The following is an 18,932-nucleotide window of genomic DNA, read 5'->3' on the forward strand; positions in this document are numbered from 1 at the left end:
GTTCAAAATCTTTTGCTCTTATTATTTTCTTTTCAAAATAGTCAAGATGTGTTTTATGTTATTGAAAATCGGTGTCTTACCAGAAAACCCAGCAGCAATGATGACATTCCTCCATTTTGGATGTCTATCTAGGATGAAATCATGATCTGGAGTATTCTACAAAACAATCATTATATATATGTATATATCACCATCTATTTTGCATACCTCCATAATGCAAATGCACATTCATTTTTAAAAAGAAATTATTTCATGTTTGAGTGGAATGTAATTAATATTGCTTTCCCTGATTGCGAAATGTTCCTCAGATAGCACTGTGCAGTCCTCTGGTTCCAGAATCAGCCACTTTTTGTGTCATGTTCAATGTCTTTTCATTTGGTCAATTTTAATATTGGTGAATCAACAAATAAACAATGATAAGATTAAATATTTATAGTCAATTGGAGAAATTCTGACATCTTTCTTACTCTTGGTAATTATTCTGAAAAACAATAACTGCACCAGAATATTTCTGTATGTTTCTCTCAATGGACTAAAGACACAACATTATATGCAGAGAGAACTTAGCATCACAAAGGAGTAATTTGGATCAACAGACAAAAAGATTCATCACAAACTGCAACACAAAATCACTGTAGCCTGAGTAAAGAATGCATGGATCTTTTAAATTGTATACAAATAAAATTGGTTTCTACATATACAAAAACTGTGACTGCAGTAAAGAGCTTCAAAATACTGGTAGTGTAAACACAAAAATAGGCCTAAGTCAGATAACATTAAGAATGTATTGAAAACTTCCCTTTATTTCCAAGAATTCATGTACAAGATAATGCCAAAAACAAGAGTGTGTTTGGTGTGTGTTTTGGATTTTTAATGTAGCTTCAATTGCTACAATGTCTTTAGTGTGGCAGTTTATAGTGATGTCTAGTATTGGGTCATCCACCCAGTCACATTATCCTTACACCAGGCCGACCGGTCCTAACACAAACCTCTTAATGCTGAGCACTAGCGAGGCAGTTGTTAGTACCATTTTTATAAGTCTTTGGTATGACTTGGCCTGGGGTTGAACCTGTAACCTCCTGCATCTAAGGTGGATGCTCTAACCACTCGGCCACTGGAGCAGTCAATGCCAAAACTAAACAGCGTTATTAGGAACAAAAACTGATTTCATTACAAAAACACATTCAAATAGACAACGAGAAACACTGATTTGTGGTTTAAGTAAACAGATATTTCTCCTTTGGAATGTATCAATACTATACTTTTCTTGCAAATTATCATCCAGGTATAATTCAAAATATACCTTCTTTCCTTACTCTAAAGCAAAAGCTCTATGTTCCAAATGGTGCAGTGGGAACATTCTGCTTTGCACATTTTTGTTCTTGGGTTAGATCACAAGAACAGAGCTTTTCCATTGGGAGTGGTGTCTCTTTCATTCTCTTATATTCTAAAGCTGGAGGACCTCTGAAATTGAACATTTAAGACACAAAGTTTACATTATAAAATGTAGACTTTGCTAAGCAAAGTAAAATACATGTTTTAACTGCTTACAGATCATTGGATTGACAAAGTAACTTACTGTATATATACAAGTCTCGACCACAGCTGGGATGGGATGAAGCTGTGGAAAATGGTTCCGTATGTACTGCTGTATTGAATCCATTACCCAACGATTGTCGACAGTGTCCCGGTCATCTGGATCAATTTTGGGACCATTATGAAGACAAATCTGGAAGAAAAATGACTGAAATTTGTATTCTAGGGAAGCCATGCTGTCTTGATAATTTTAACATGCTTATGTAATTCTTTTATACTTGATTTGTTTCTCATGCGCAAAAACTCTTAACAGTTAATGTGGATTGCAAAATTATCCTTAAACAAAGATTAATCATAACAGCATACATTTCTGATCAGTCTTTAAAATACTGTAATTTAAACTTAATGATTGGTTTTGTCTATCCATTTCTCATTCTGTCTATCCACCTGGCATCAGTGTCAGGTTGGGTTTAAATATCAGCCATTTTCTCTGACACATTTGTCAGTGGAATTGTACATACATGTAAAATAATGTGTGTGCAATTTGTACATAAATTAGTATTTTGCTGTGTCATGTAGAGTAATTCACCTTTCAGTGACAATTAGATCACAATGACCAATATTTCAAGATCCTGTGATTTTAATTAAACCGTTGTACAAGAAAGTATTAATCATTCAACATGAATCAGTTATATTCACTATCATAAATCATTTCAATGAACAATTATGCAGAGTGTCTATCAGATACACCATCTTAAATATGTTGCCCGGAGATATGGACTGAAATTAGAGGTTTATAACCTGTGATGTAACACATTTATCACGGTCTGAGCAGTCACATTAGTCAAAACCATAATGTATATGCTTTAGTGTCTGGAACACTGTTTTCAGCATATAAAGGATGTCAAATATGATTATTTGCTAAATGTCATCAGCAAAAAATGTTATAAAAATTCACTACATAAAACAGCTGTGACATATATCTTTTGGTTCAGTGAGGAGTGCTAACCTTTGGGTTAAGTTTTTGTTTCCTGAGGTTACAGTTTGAGTTAAGAGCAACTTCAGCTAATTCTGCATGTAGACTCAGATGGCTTGGTATTTACAAGAGCCATGTGAAGTACCATATCACTTAATGAAAATTAGTTCATTGTATAATTATCTAATTTTCTCTAGGACTATTTCATATGGAGTGACATACCATGGTATGTTATTGCATCATGAGGCCTACTTGAGCCATCAGTGAAAACTACATCACTGTGACCTATATTGACAGATTCAGTGATCTCAATAGAGCTCATTTTTTCTGGGTTGAGGTTATTGTTTTAGGTCATCTTTTGCTCATAGGTTCTCATAAGTTGACATTCAGATTGTGTCAATATGTGATTCAAATGAACAAAAATTCAATGTTGGTGCTCCATAAATACAAATTAGTTTACAGCATGAATAGTTTGCAATCTAGCCATATGAAGTTTTTTGCTTTTCATCATCACAATCTATATTCTGATTTTTGAAACAAAAACATTTAATGTATACATCTTTGATAGCTTTTTCCTTCTTTTTTTTAACAATTTTTGGTAAAGATTATAAATATTTACTCTTTTGAACTTATTCAATTTTTTAATTTCTTCTTGTGTTTTTTAAACTAACCTGCATACATGTATATGCTAAACTTCAACCATCCTGCCACCTATTGATAATCGAGGGCAAAGACAGATTAGTGTTTGGTTGAACAATGATCTCATTATTCAATACCATGGTTGCCAAAGTAACTAAACATATGACAAAGATGTTTTGGATCACACTTGCCAAAAGACACCCTATGTCACCTGTATTACTAACTTTGACTAGGCCAGGATATTCTTGAGCAGGCAGACCATAAATAGCAAAATCCCCTCCACCTCCTTCCATCAGAAAAACTGGAAACTTGTCCGCACTGTGTTGTCCAGGTATCTTCTCCTTCCAGTAGCATACAGATATCCGAACAGGCTGAAATGCCATAAAATAAGAAATATAATGAAGTGACTGCAAAATCACTTTTAAGTCAGATTATACATATGCACTGCACATGATATATGCCAATATATACATATGGATGCCTTACTTTTCGGCGTGATGTAATATAAACATTTGATAAAGCTTATCAAGAAATAAAACTGCAGACAATAAATAATGTGTGAAAAATTCACATGTAAATATAGATGAAAGGAAAAACAGGAAGTGTTCATTAAGCTGTTGCAATCAAAATGTCTATGTTTTGAGGTGCTCACTTGTAATGGTAAATGAAGGCCAAGTTTGGTCAGAAACTTGGGAGCCCATGGTCCAAGTGCAAGGATAATACTTTTGGCTTTATAGGATCCCTTTGTAGTTTGCACTGTCACAGAATCTCCAGGATCAATATTGACCACTGCTTCCTCATCTCTCAGGGTTCCTCCATAATTTTTAAACTGAGTCTTAAAAGAAACATTAATTAATGAAATGGAATGCATGCCATACTACCATGGAGTAATCACTTGAATAATGTGGAAATGTATCATTAAGGAGCTGGAAGTATCAGTTAGCACTAATGAAGGAAGGAAAACAACTGTGCAAAGTATTTATCAATGCCTGCATAAGATAGAAGAAAATGAATGATGTTTTGCTTTTTTGTTTCATTAATTTACTGTTTGCTTGCTTACTTGCTTTTATGTAGAAGATGCTGAATGTGAGTTATGCCTTCATCTGAGTTTTCTATTCTGCATCGTTGTTGTATTATTTCCTGTCTATTAGTCTACATATTTCTTTCAGCCTGAGATTAGGGTAGGTATAAAATATAAATGAAAATGAAGCAGGCTTCATGACTTTGACCCAGTCACCTATTGCATCACCTGAGTATCACAGGAGTACCGAATCATGGTGGAAGCATGACATTTACAGAATCAACAGACTGCCATATGAAAAAGTGCACATTAATAATTGTCTTTTCTTTGTCTTCAATATCTTCTTCACAAACATAATTGTTGAAATAGTACATGATTGTACACTGAAAAAAGTTACAAATGGCAAATCCAGTTAAGTTTTATTATGGTGAGTATGAACATGTATATGGTAATTTACAGTCAAAAAAATTTAAGGTCTTTCTGAACTCCTAACTTCATTAGGAATCCTTCATCAATAATCAAACCCAAATATATAGTGTTACTGTTTTACTTTTGCAGAAGACTTAAAGAGATAGAATATATATGAATTATATTGCTCAAAGATATAACAAGATTTCATGTCACTATAAGAAGGCTCTAATCAGAGTTTCAGATGAAGAGTCCTGGACTCTTCACTCATGGAACTCAGGAGTCCATAGCCTAGATATGGCAGTCCTGGGCATAAACTTGCGAGTCACTCACTATCAAAAAGAAAGCAATGAAAATGAAAAAGTAAATTATTTTATTACATATCAGGACCAAATTTTTTGCCATTAATAACACCAAACTAAAAAGCAAATATATTTCAGTACATGTTATGTTCAAAGAAAATAAATGTAAATATACAATTTTATCCCAAAAGCAATACTATAAAAAGAAACCACAACAATACAATTATCAACAATTAATTCCAATCACAAGAACGATCATTTCGCATGCTGTGTAGTAAAACATCATCCCCGTTCCCACCAAAGAAACCATTACCTAACATTTCACTATACCATATATATAAACATAAATTGCCATCATTAACTGAAGCAAGGAATGAAAAAATGTACCAAGCATCATATGTGCAAAGAGCTCATTCAAAATAAATATCCTAATTAATAAATGTCTTCAATGACTTATGCATTGGCCCTAAGAAATAAAGGTAGGATATAAGGTTGCCTTTATAGAAAATATGAATTAATTTTGTTACACATGAATTACATACATTGCTTGAAACTGCAGATGTGAACTGCTTTCAAGATGAACTCAAATAAGATTTACGTCTAGTACTGTTATTCATAAGTTGTGTCAAATGAATGTTTGCCTCTAGTTTTGCTTTTGTGGCATTATTATCCTTCTCATTACAAGTCATTTCCCGCAAAATGAAAACAGATTTTGCTGATTTATTTGTACGAATCAATATACATTTCTGCCTCTACTGATACTTTAGTCATGGTCTAAATCACATTTCAGTAAATGGCAATTATTATTATTCTTATTACTATTCTTAGTAGTATTATTATTATTATCATCATTACTATTATAATTAATATTATGGAATAATATTGATTTGACAATATGCTCCAAATCAAACTCAAAGAAAGCTAACTGGTAGATTGTTCTTAAGATTTATATTCACAACTTCAAAAATGTCATTTAAACACCTTCACAAAACAATAATAGGCATCATTCATTTGCAGAACAGTTCCAAGTGGTTACATGCACACTAAACAGAACACCAGTTTCTCTGAAGTCATGTCAAAATAGCCTTCAGAGGGTTAGTCCTTTAGAGGAGTTAAATACAGTGATATGAATAATTTGTCAAACTGGCTTCATGAAGTCTAGTCCAATAAATCAGCCCCCACAATCTATGTTGATACTGTTGGACGATATGTGGGTGTGAGGCCACTGATTCATTAAAATTTGTAATTTAGCTGCATGCAAATCTTTCTGGAACACACCTGCATATACTTCAGCCAGTTACCAGTATTTGGTAACAGTCATATCAAGCAAAATTCAAGATGGCCACAGGACAGAGGATTGTGCTATTCCATGTGGATTTGCATGTCACCAAAGTTTAGGATTTGCTCCAGAAATATAATGTACATGTCAAAAAAAAAAAACCTTCCACTGATGGTAGCTCCAAAGCCTTGAGAAATAAAGGCAGGTGCACAAAATGTACCCTGACGTATGTAAACAAACTTGGCTGCCAAATTCTGCATGTATTAATGAATAGGTGGTATCAGCCCTTAAATCGCTGGACAATATCATCATGGGTGAGGTGCTGCTTTATCTACCTACGTGAAGTCTAGCCTTAAACTATTCTGCAGTTTGGCCACAACTGACCAAATTGATAAATTTGTAGTGTCACAGGGGAAAAAAGATTCATCATGGTGATGCAATTCAAGGAGTAAAGGTGTAAAAGTTTTAGAAAGGTGAGAACTTCAAATGTATTTAACCCTGAAGTTCGGGAACCTAAGCGAACTATACAGATATTTCACACTTGCTTTTACACATCATGGTATACATAAAAACACCACCCAAAAGAGTTTTGTTGTACATATCGCACACTGACTGTATGATTTGATGGATATTGGGTGAAGGACTGTAATTGATTTAAGGACTTTGACATACTTGTAATGCTTGCAGAATTTTATCAGCCTTGAGAATTCCTCCAGAATGATCAAGAACAAATCCAAAATTGTCTGGAAATGACATCATTGGAAACTTCTGTTGCAGCTCAGTGGTGCCAAACCTCTCATGCGGAATGCCATGTTGCTGTAGCGATGCAGCAGAACCTCTGACTATTGGGTCATTTTCTCGTCCAATGCACAGGAGACCAGTCTGACTGAAAAGTGATTAATATAGCAAGTTTTTGCTCCTGGCAAGTGCACAAGTTTTCTGAACCTAACAACAAGAGTGACTGGTGAATTCTGCTCTATCAGCATAACTCACTAGTCACTCTTGTATGTCACTAGGTACAGTGAGTTTATTATGGGATTTCTTGACTGGTTCTCTTTACAGAAGATTTTTATCATTATGAAGACTTTTGGAATAAGGAACCAGAAGACCTATACAATGTATTGGCAACCTGAAAAATAAAGGAATGGGTAAAACCTTGTGATTTTACATGTTTGTATTTGGTAGAAATTGGAAACAGTTGAATATAATGTTCTATCACTTATTCCAACTTTTGTCCAATATGTCCACAAAAGCAAATTTCATAGTAAATTAACTGTCTTCAAGAATACTTGCCCAATCCCATTAAAATTTGGAATATGAGTTTGCTACCTCCTGAATTCAGCCATAACTCTTGCCCATTGCTTCTTCTTGTCACTACCAGGTGTTACCAGTTTTTAAGCTGACTGAACTACAAATGAGGATGCTTATGAGCATAGTGTGTTGGCTGTTTGGATCTTAAAGTAATGTGATCAGGTAAGCATTCTCGGAGAAACAAAATTTACTACAAAATTTGCTTTAGTCTTTGAATATGTTCCCTGATCACATTAACATTTGAAGAATAGGCACTAAGTGGAGGGAATGCTGATTATACTACCTAAACCTCAGGTATCATTCTATGGAGGATAGATTGAGTTCCCTATGTGACTCATAATCTGTTTTGCTTAAAAACAACACAGCCTATGATTCATGAGAAAATGTTAAGATGATTACTGAAATTGTTTTACCATCAAAATTTACTGACGAATCAAGCGACATTAGAAGTTGTGTTGGTTTGCTTTGATCTGGTTGTCATCTGAATCACATCCACAGGACCCGAGAGATTCAGATTTTGTCTCTAAAGCCCTGAGATAAAATCTTGTGAAGGTTGATCCTGCCTGCCAGCCAACAGCTTCTATTATGTCTTAAATCAAAACGTTGTGTTCAACTGTGTGGCTGGCAGATTGTTCCAATTCCCTGAGCTGAAATCGTTATGAAGCAACCTTGATCATTTGAGGCATCACAATACATTGTGTGTATAAACCAATGAAGCCACAAAGACACCATTTGAGAGGTGATATTCTGCTTTCCTGCTTCATGGTGAGAAAGAATCATTTGTGTTTGCCATGCTAAGTCTCTCTGTGCTTTAAGAAGTGTGTGCCATAGACAGGATCTTGCATGACCACTGCTGTCAACAAATCTATAGATGCAAGTAATGTATGACAACTCTCTGACTGTTCAATGATGGTAGCCAGTTCTTGGCTACAAAGTCTGGGTTAATCACAACGTTCACCTAACCATCTGATCAAAACTGAAAATAGTTTGGGTAGACTGAAAGGGCATGTAGCTCACTCAGCAAGCCAAAGCTACTGCTAACAGAAAACAGATTTTGTTTTAAAACAGCTTCAGCGAGGTCCAGGCTAATGTCTAGAACTTGAGCCATGTTAGGATCCAGGACAGATTCCATTTTGTTAACAGGTTGAGAGATCTTGGGATATCCAAATAAAAAATGGCAAGTAGGTCTGGATGATCTTTATCAGGTCTAATGCTTTCTCTATCAGGGTGCCTGTGTTACTTATTATGGAGTGGTAGCCTTTGATTGTGTAATTGGCACCAACTTTTTCTCCTCACACAGCCAGGGAAAAAATTCAGCCAACTGAAGGATCAAGGCACTCAAACAGCCAATGGTATTCATTCTACACTAATCACTGAAAGCACGCCATTTTCCCCAGAAGTATTTACAGTAGAGGGCCTTTCTGCTCCTTTTGAGGTTCTCCCCACAACTAAAGTTCTGAATTCTTTCTGTTGCAAGATTGTCCTAACAAGAGCCAGGTGTGAAGGAGAAGACCATCCGAGCAGGGCTGAAACAACTGCAACATTGATTGTTTGAGAAGATTTGGTTTAGCCATAATCTTTCTGTATAGGTATATTGCCAGCTTGAGTAGATTTGTTTCCCATAACTTGTCATATATGAAAAGAGCTATAAGAAATATCTTGCAATTCTGACTGCACATTTTCTGTACACATTTTGATATGAAGACCATGGGGTAAACAAAGGTCCATAACCATTCTCAACTATTTGATAGCACATCCACATGTCAAACTTCTTAGCTCCAGAATGTGCTAGATAATTGCACACAGTTTATGGTTCCACCTTGTCGCAAACAGGTTAATGATTGGTTGCTCCCAATATGCACAAATCCATTGAAAAACTGATGCATGAAGGAGCAGCTCAAAATAAATAATACAATCCTGTCTGGACAGTGGTTGTTCAGCACAAGATAGGCTATACATGGCGGCCAGTACCAGTGGCTGAGGAAGAACCCAGTAAAGCCCTGGAAAGAACCACCGATCTACGAGAAGCTAATGGAAAGCTTTCTCACGTACCCACATAGGCCCAACCCGCTTGAACCCATGCCGACAGAGGTGAGATGGCAGTAATCTGTAACTGTGAGCACTTTAGACCACTCCCCCCCCCCCCATCTAGATAGAACATTGGCCAGAACACTGAGTCTACTGAGAATGTGTCTAATATGCATATCAATTGAAGCTGGTAGCTCCAATGAAGAAACTGCCAAACTAGAATTCACAGGTAAGGGCGATTTAGTGTCCCCCTCCCCAGAAGTGGCTTTCCACAGAACCACCCCTTCCAGAGCTGAAAGGCATTTTATTATAGCTTTCCATTTTTAGACTGGATGATGTGAAGTTGCTGTTTGCATGGTTCACTTCTGTTGCTGACCGCATCGAAACACGACAGAAAATCGGTTCCCCAAATGACGCAATGGCATCTTTACAAACCTTTAAGTCCGGAGGAATTCCTGTCTTGAGCCAGCTATGATTGCGCCACTGACACAGGAATGACTCTACACCATTCATAATACTGACATTCTCGTCGAGTGGACTGGACAAGGAGTGCCAGTGAACTTGCAATGGTTGCATACAAAGGCGGCCAAGCGAGATCAGATCTGCTGCATTGACTAACCAGAGGAGTTGAAAAAATTATCTCACTAAAATCGATGACTGGTTGGAAACAGTGCCTATGAGTTTGATGATCCATAGAATGGAGACACAAGGGTGATGTAAAAGACTGAGACTGTTTAAAAACTCTATACTCAGATGGACAAAACACTGGGATGGGTGCAGGTCGGATCTTTCCCATTTTAAAAGAAAATCATGATGATTCAGAAGGGATATAAGATCGTTTCTGTCCTTGATGAGAATAACACTTTCCATTTTGTATCTGGAGGAGACTGTCCACATACGCCACCGTTGCCAAAGAGAATGTCGACCTGAATACGGTTACGAAACAATCGATAAATTTGGTGAAGACCCATTGACTGATATTGGAACTAAAAGGAAGGACTCAAAACTGGCAAACTTCATAGTGGTAAGAAGACTGAAGAAACTTTTGCAAAACAAAGTGAGTAGGGACATGAAAGGTGGCATCTGTGAGGCCAAGACCTTCTGCATAATCACCTCTTCAGATATAGAATTGTGCAGACCTCCACATCTCCATCTTGAACTGGAGCAGAATAATGAAGTCGGTGAAGAGACTATGGTCTATTGTCTGCCTCAACTTGCCATTGGCCTTTTACATAAGGAACAACTGTGAATAGAACACTCGAGATTGCTGTATTATTACAACCTCCCCTACCTGTTTGTCAATCAGAGGCCATATCTCCTTATCAAGAATATGGTCCTTCTCCAAATCTGGTGGCACATATGTAAAAGGGGAGAAGAAGGAGGAGGTGTTGGAGAATGAAATTTGAATTCCCATCGTGATGAATTGGATAATCCATTCGTTCTGCGTGAATAGGTTGATTCAATGTGATTGGAACAGTAAGAGTCTGGCACCCGTGGAAGTCACTGTCAGGAAGCAGAATGCTTGGGATAGAGAAACTCGGTTTCTTACCTCCCCTTTATGATTGCCTCCGAGAGCAATTCACTTGTTGCCTGCTGCCATAAATTTGAGATCTGATTGACCCATTTGCCTGGCTCTCCTGTCGTCCCTCTGTTGTCAGAGACGGCGAGTTCCCAAACGTCGATGTAAATGCAGCAGCCAACTGAAGGGTTAGTTTCTCAGCTGGCTGCCTCCAAACGTTTTCAATTTTGCACCCAAACAATGGTCAGCCAAAAGAAGTCATCCTTAAAGTCGGTGCGTAATCCGTTATTAGCGATGTGGCGCCAAAATACGCATCCTGAAATATGAAATCAAGACTGACAGAGGCAGTCAATGCATTAGTCATTGTATGGTGAGCTGAAATGTTAATGACTCGAGTATTTCGGGCCATTGACTTCCAGGCGTGTCAGTTTGCCGACTTTTCCGTTTGTCATAAAATCACCAAATGTTCCAGATTCAGCATTGGAGACGTGGAAACATTTTTGGAATCATATTCGATGTGGAGAGAAACACATTCTTATCCATCTTATAGCAATGGTGAGGCATAAATGTTACATTCCATTACATCCTAAACCGATGTCCTTGAGTTCAATATGGTAGTCGATGGAATGTGTCCTGAACCAACGTAAACTAAACTTGGCTGGTACATGGTTCCCAAAAAGAAAGCTTTTGCATTCCCCAGATCACAGATATGTTTGGAGAGCAATCGTTGATCTTCGTAAGTTTTGATGGGTGGGGAAACGGCAAGAAAGATGGAGATTCGTCCTCATTATCGATGTCGACTGTCGTTTCGTCATTCTTAGTTGTTGAAGTGGTCGAGGGCATTCCAAAGTCAGCAATATCTGGTATATCTCCTCGATGGCAACCGTAAAACTATCCTCATTCCTCTACATGGTCAGATCGGAGTAGGGCAGTTGCTAAGAATTACCCTCACAATCACAGCATGAATGTGCTCGTCCTCATACCCTGAGGTAATGATGACGCAATGCCATCATCTCTAAAAGAAAACCCACTGCTAATAACTTGCGGATGAGTAGTGACAATATATTAAAACCTGCTCTGCCAGATAGTATTATCGCATCTGGGCAGTCGACTAGTTAGCCGGGAGAATGGACGTTCCAGTTGTCATATGTGAAGGAGCCGATCTGATCGGTTTCGGAACCGGTCGTGCCGGAAGCATGGCTGGACGCATGTGATTTACGGTTATACTCCCATTTCCGATACGCATGTTTAAATACACGAAGCCAAGTGTCTAGCTAAACGGTGGGATCTATCAGTCAAATTTCTGTAATCGAAAACGGGTTGGTTGAACAGCCGGAATGGTTCTGGAAGGCGATACGATACTGCATGCAGGACTCATTGGTTCCGAAATAAACCCTATACATCCGGTCTTACAGGCCCGAAGGCCACGCTCGGACATGCACGTGAATTTACCCAATGGGATGCCTATAAATGGGACAATAATCCCCCAGTATATCCAAATCGGCATCAGCAAAAGATGGAAAGAGATGGAAAATAGGAGCTTAAGTCAGGTATGTATCCCCTCTTCCTGCACCAGTCGAAGCATATGTTGCTAAAAGGCTGGCATATCCAATCGAGACTGCCACTTACCTTCATTCGTCTCGCCCAAATCTGCCCATGTCAAAGTGGTGGAAGAAAACCCGGATAGGTTGGGTCGGCATGACGTCACAAGCTTAGCGACCTACTTTCCGCCATATTGCGGAGGTAAAAACAATTGTTTAGTAATAGTACAGTAGCGTTAGTTATGTTCGATATGCAAACAATTTAAGTTTACCTGTATTTTGTTTATTATTTCTGTTTTCTGTTCAGAAGTGCTGCATAGACTTCTGTAAAAGCAGGATATAAAACTACGAATGTGTCTGTTGGATATTGTTATAGACGTAATATATTTTAGGTTGATAAGGGTGGTAGTGGTGTGTACGTGCACCGGAGTCTGACGTTTTATCAATAAAGTACGGCGAAATCTCAGACAATATAAAATCACCTTATCGGTAATATAACTGAACACAAGGAGTGCAAGCGTGACCACAACCCTCCGCTCGATTCGATTTTTCTCACGCGTCTTTTATCGCTTCAGAATCGCAAGAAACATTCAAAAGACAGTGAGGTACGCATAACTCTCGGACGATCATATCATGAATCCAGTCCACCGAATTAACCTTTATTTTGACCATTACGGTCACAAACCCTTTCTGTTAGAATCCACCAGACGGAAGTAGCCCATTCTACCAATGTGTTTGATTGATTTTCAAGAGGTTGCCACCTGGTAAGATTATCTGTTGTTTCTACTGATATTTTTTTCATAACAGAAAATAATAGTGGAGAAGAAAATATGATACTTATATGAGAGATGTACCATTTATTATGATGATGATGAAAATGATTGAAAGAAGAAGGGGAAGGTAAAAAACAATAGGAAAGGAGAATTTATTATCGATAAGGTGATTTCATGTTGTCAGAGATTTACCGTACTTTATTGATAAAACGTCAGACTCCTGTGGTACGTGTCACGTACGTGTACACGACAATATACCCCAATTAGTGTCAAGGCAGTTTAAAGGCTGTTTGTTATATATTGTACACTTTTCATTTATAAAATGAATATAAATGCAAGGTTCATAAGATCAGTTGGCCATTTTTGCAATGTCTTACGTTTACAAAGAGACGCTGCATAGCGATGCTAATGCACGATATTTATAGAAACTTAAAAGTTGTGGAAATTAATGATTTTCCTTATAAATTTCCAGCAAATATTTGGGTAAATTACCCAACAAAATGGCCTGAAGTGACTTGGCCTGATATTTGCAACTATCTTACAGATACACCTTGTAAGTTGTTCTTTAACAAAATATTTTGTTGAAGTAACCGAACACCTTTTTCTCAGACCTATTTTTCTTTAATTAAACTATATCAAAATCTTAAATTGTCAGTCGGTATTGCTTGTGATCCTAATTTTTTTAAAAGTTCTCATTAATTTATGTTTCCATAATTATTATTCTTTATTTGTCCTATTAAACCTTGATTAATAAGTACTAAAAGTTGCGTATTTTTCAACCTACGTACATTTATCCACACTGCGTTTATAACAATAACTGCAAATCTTAGGCATATTTTAAAATGTTGTATAAATGTCACCCACACGTTCCTAAAGTCACTAGAACAATGGCGGTCGTTTTCACCTCGACGGTCGTAACTATGCACTGAAAATGCCCGGATGTGAAAAAGTGCCCGGATTCCCGACCCAACCTATAGCGTTCCCTACAAGATTCACAACTGATTTGGAATTTGGATGAATAGTTAGTACATCCGTACTGGTTTTGTGTACTTTTTCCCTATTCTATTTGCCTTTCGCTTTTTTTCAGTACGGCCAATCAGGTATCCTAAAATCACAAATTGTACACCCTACATGGAGAAGAAGAGGTACACGCCAGGCAGGACATATACGTGTCTTTCCTTGCACTGGATTTCTTGATTTTACCGCATTTCGATTACATGTTTCTAAAGCGATAAAATAATTTTTAAAAAATTGATAAATTAACCCGCCACTGCGTTAATGATTCGCTAAATAACACCTGCTATACACAGTGCAAGAATTTAAGACAGCATGCACTAACAATTGAATGTCAACATGTATCAATAACACCTTGTAGTTCCAAGTCAGAGAAACTTAAACACTTCACAAAATATCGGCCAAACAATGCCACCAGTTTAAGAAGCAATACTGTTCCAACTTTGTCCATAATGCTGAACGGACGGCTTGAATTTCACACACAAAGTCATGGATATAAGTGAAGGCTTATTCCTTGCTTATGCTGTGTACGGATGCGAAGCTTAAAAAGTGGCGACACCTAGGGGTGACAACGGATAGGTACTGCCAGATGTCTTTATCGAAATAATGTAGGCCTAACAGTTAAATGTTTGTCTTTTAGTGGGACTGGATTCGGGAGATAGCAGGCTCGTCTTCATAATTTTAACATGATCGCAGAATGTATTCAATGGAGAAATGATAAACGGTTTGGCTCATTATAGCTTAACTGTAAGGAGGTTACCCAGATGTCTTTGTGTTCTCTGTCGCACTCAAGTAAATGTGCATGTCACATGTGACTCAGCGATAATTTATATGCAGATTGTAAAATGATAAGTCAACAGACCACAATGATCACCGATAAACAATGCACGATTAGCCACAAGCTTTGGAGCTCATTGCCCTAACTCCAGAAAAAACAGTTTGTCTGTGTAAGGTCCATTTGATTGACTACTGTTAACAAATTTATCTTGAGATAAACATAGAACCATAGTCTGCATTGGCAACAGCTTTCAGCAACAAAAAAAAAGAGTCTATTTACATGAACAACTGCTGTCCCGACTCCTTCTCCAGAACTTCTATTAGCTTGTAGGCATCTTTCATCATGACGGTGTAGAAGTCCTGATCCCCATAAGCCATCCGGGTGATTCGGCTTTGGCCATGAGAGCTTCCTCGGTAATGTGGAAGAGGAAACTGAAAATTATGGAATAGACTTATTGACCCTACTGTAAATAATTACGGAGATAGATAGGACTAAAATATAGATATTTCTTTAATATCCAGTTTACTCCTGCCGTGTTGTACGAATCTTTTGTGTGGTTCCTCCGAAACTTCAGTCTTTTACAAGACCTTCACAATTATGTAACACAGCAACCACATGTTATTGAGAATATGTATTCGATACTATATGCAATACCACCTGACAACAATCAGACGACTCTTACCGACAGCTATCATGAGATCATGTGGGAAGCTTGGTGAACGACAATAACTTGTTTTTTAAAAGGTAACATTTACAGAAAAGGAGATTCTGCAGATTATGTTCTGAGTACATGATTTTCAGAGCAATCAGAACACAAAATTCATGGGGGGTGAGTACTGAAATGGTAAAATTAAAATGTAAAATAAGTTGTGAAAGTATTAATTTTATTTTGAGGAATAGAGTTGAAGAGGGCTGGATAAACCTAATATAAGGCATATATTAATTTTCCTTACGAACTGCCATTGAATTCATCACTTTCAAGACAAAGACTGAGAATTTACCTAAAACTTTGAAGTTGAATATTTCCAAAGATATAAATGATTACATCATGGAATTTTGAACACTGCTCATCTTACTTCTAAAAACAAAAATACTGATAACATTATATATTTTGACTGAGTTAAACTTTGATTTAGAAATACGGGAATTTCGAGAAAATAGCTAAGTCTTTTACTTTATTAGCGTTAGGAATTTCAGGTTAAGAGAATGAATTTGACAGCCTTGGCAACATTCTAGTCATCACTATGGGCATTGTAAGTGTAACTACCGATGACAGCCTTGGCAACATTCTAGTCATCACAATGGGCATTGTAACAGTAACTACCAATGACAGCATTGGCTACACTCTAGTCCTCACAATGGGCATTGTAACTGTAGGACACACGGTACTAATTATATGGAAGAACTGTGAACCAGTCTAGAAATGGGTGAAGAAATGATAGAGTATTTACAGGTTTGGTGGTCCATAATTGGTTAATAATGAAAATTAAAATTTTAGGAAAAATATCTTTTGAGAGCTTGTCCTATATGTAATGTAAAAAAAATATTGACAAATTTCTACTGATGCAATTTTAGCATTTTTACAGGCTTGACTCAGGAGTACTCAATACTGAAAGTAGCACCTGATTCATTTGGTGCAGAATCAATAACACGTGTTTCATGCACATGTATGTAAACAAATTGCCGCGGGTCATATGGTGTTCTCCACACATAAGCTTGCACCAAGGTTAGATGTGCACGAAAAATTATAGGTGTCATTATCAGCACCCATAAATTTTAAGTTATTGAATTTTGAATATGACAGTGTTTCCATATGTTTACCATTGGAGTGGAATTAGTACCGTGAGTCCTGTAACTACCGATGACAGCCTTGGCAACATTCTAGTTGAAACTATGGGCATGGTAACTACCGAACTAACACGATTTGTAGTTGCGTATATCGGCAGGATTGGTCCATAAAGTCATCGTTGATCACAGGGTTACTGTGATTATCTTATAATCTATTTCTATAATATTAAATCAAGACAATACAAGTCTTATATTCAGGTTTTGGACATTCTGAATTATCTGAACGCGTTAAACACACTGAATTATGTAAAAATGCATAAATTTAAGATTCACCGGGGACGGGTGGGACAATTGACCCAAATACACCCAAATACTGCCCAAATATAACCCAAAAATGACCAAATACACCCAAATACTCCCCAAATATACCCCAAAAATGATCAAATACTCCCAAATATTACCCAAATACTGACCAAATATACCCAAATACTCTCAAATACTGTCCAGAAACAAGCACGTGATAAATTTACTACTAAATAAATTTTTTAATTTATTACAAAATTATGTTCTGGGTCAAAATGAAATACGCAATATTACAAGAGCAATTAGAAATTTTTTGTACGAAACGTAACGAACATTTCCAATTACCATTTGCTCGGAAGTTATCGCCAGAGTCCGGGACAACATACATGTCCATAATTTGCATACTTAATTGCATATATATATATATATATATATATATATATATATATATATATATATATATATATATATATATATATATATATATATATTTTCTAGATTTGTGGGCACACCTTCGACATTTAGATATAATTTGTTATTGATCTCGAGTGTGTCCCCTGCCCCATGGCTCTTTGTTCGAAAATTCAACGGTTCTTGGAGATATTCGTTACGTTTCGTACAAAGAATTTCTGACTGCTTTAGTAATTTAACGTATTTCATTTTGACCCAGAACATAACTATGCAATGAATTTAAAATGTATTTAGTAGTAAATCTATCATGTGCTTGTTTCTGGAGACTATCTGAGAATATTTGGGCAGTAGTTACGTCTATTTGGTCAGCATTTGCTATATTAAGAGATATTAAGCAAATTAAGCCAATCTTGCAAACAAAATTGTAAAAAAATCAACATTTTATAACAAATAATCTATTATGGTGAAGAGAAACAACAATGAATAGGATGTAATGTGTGAACAACATCTCTTTTATGGGAAACAAATGCTAAAGAATTTAGAAATATACTTATACGCTCGGGAATTTCTTGAGAATCCGTTTGAGCGGCAAGCTGACAAATTGGAGAGCAGATAATAAAATAAATGTGGGAAAACTTCTTGTAAAAATTAGATACTTGGATTAAGATGCATTATTGTTCCGAGGTAAACATATCTATCTTTTAAATAATATAATTATTTCTATGATTCTAAAAGAAACAAATTAAATAGGTTTTTCTGGGTTACACGTTCAAGACCGTTCAGGGAATAGGTTTTCATGTTGACATTTAGAAATCACATTTTCATATCCATTTATAACAGAAATGTGGAATATTTGTTTACACTTTATAAATATCACTTTCTTTGATTAAAGGATGATCGTTCTTTCTTGATACAAATTTGATGGTCATAGTACAAAACATATAACAAGTTATTAATTTTATGGAATTAAGCCATCAAGTATATAGAGGCCTGTATACCCAGGAACCTCAGATAACTACTCATCCATGAAAGTAGCAAATTAAGAGAAACCACCACACAAACGAACGATCTTATACTTTTTTTATTCTTCCAAATTCTTTTTGACTTTGTACGGAAAGAACCAACACATAAATATCAGAGAAACACGAACACATAAAAGGCTTTGTTTCGAACAAAGAGCCATGGGGTGGGGAACACACTCGAGGCCAATAGCTAGTTATAACTAAATGTCGAAGGTGTGCCCACAAATCTAGAATATAGATATCTGCAATTAATTAAACAAATTAGGGACAAACTGTCGTCCCG

The 18,932-nt window shown here is 36.6% G+C and overlaps 1 protein-coding gene across 2 annotated transcripts in view; it reads right to left on the reverse strand.

Moving 5' to 3' along the window:
- The window catches only part of LOC149775933 (peroxisomal sarcosine oxidase-like), a 30,739-nt gene that overhangs the window by 2,917 nt on the left and 8,890 nt on the right, over positions 1–18,932 (reverse strand). For both annotated transcript variants that reach the window (XM_089944409.1, XM_089944410.1), the window contains exons 2-7: positions 15,405–15,556; positions 6,834–7,047; positions 3,804–3,986; positions 3,376–3,522; positions 1,580–1,729; positions 81–156 (exon numbers count right to left, since the gene is read on the reverse strand). In XM_089944409.1, coding sequence (XP_089800535.1) covers positions 81–156; positions 1,580–1,729; positions 3,376–3,522; positions 3,804–3,986; positions 6,834–7,047; positions 15,405–15,556 — 922 coding nt within the window. The remainder of the gene's footprint in view (positions 1–80; positions 157–1,579; positions 1,730–3,375; positions 3,523–3,803; positions 3,987–6,833; positions 7,048–15,404; positions 15,557–18,932) is intronic.

The sequence above is a fragment of the Sinohyriopsis cumingii genome, chromosome 19, assembly GCF_028554795.1.
Source record: "Sinohyriopsis cumingii isolate HCF-2022 chromosome 19, ASM2855479v2, whole genome shotgun sequence".
NCBI classification, from domain to species: domain Eukaryota; kingdom Metazoa; phylum Mollusca; class Bivalvia; order Unionida; family Unionidae; genus Sinohyriopsis; species Sinohyriopsis cumingii.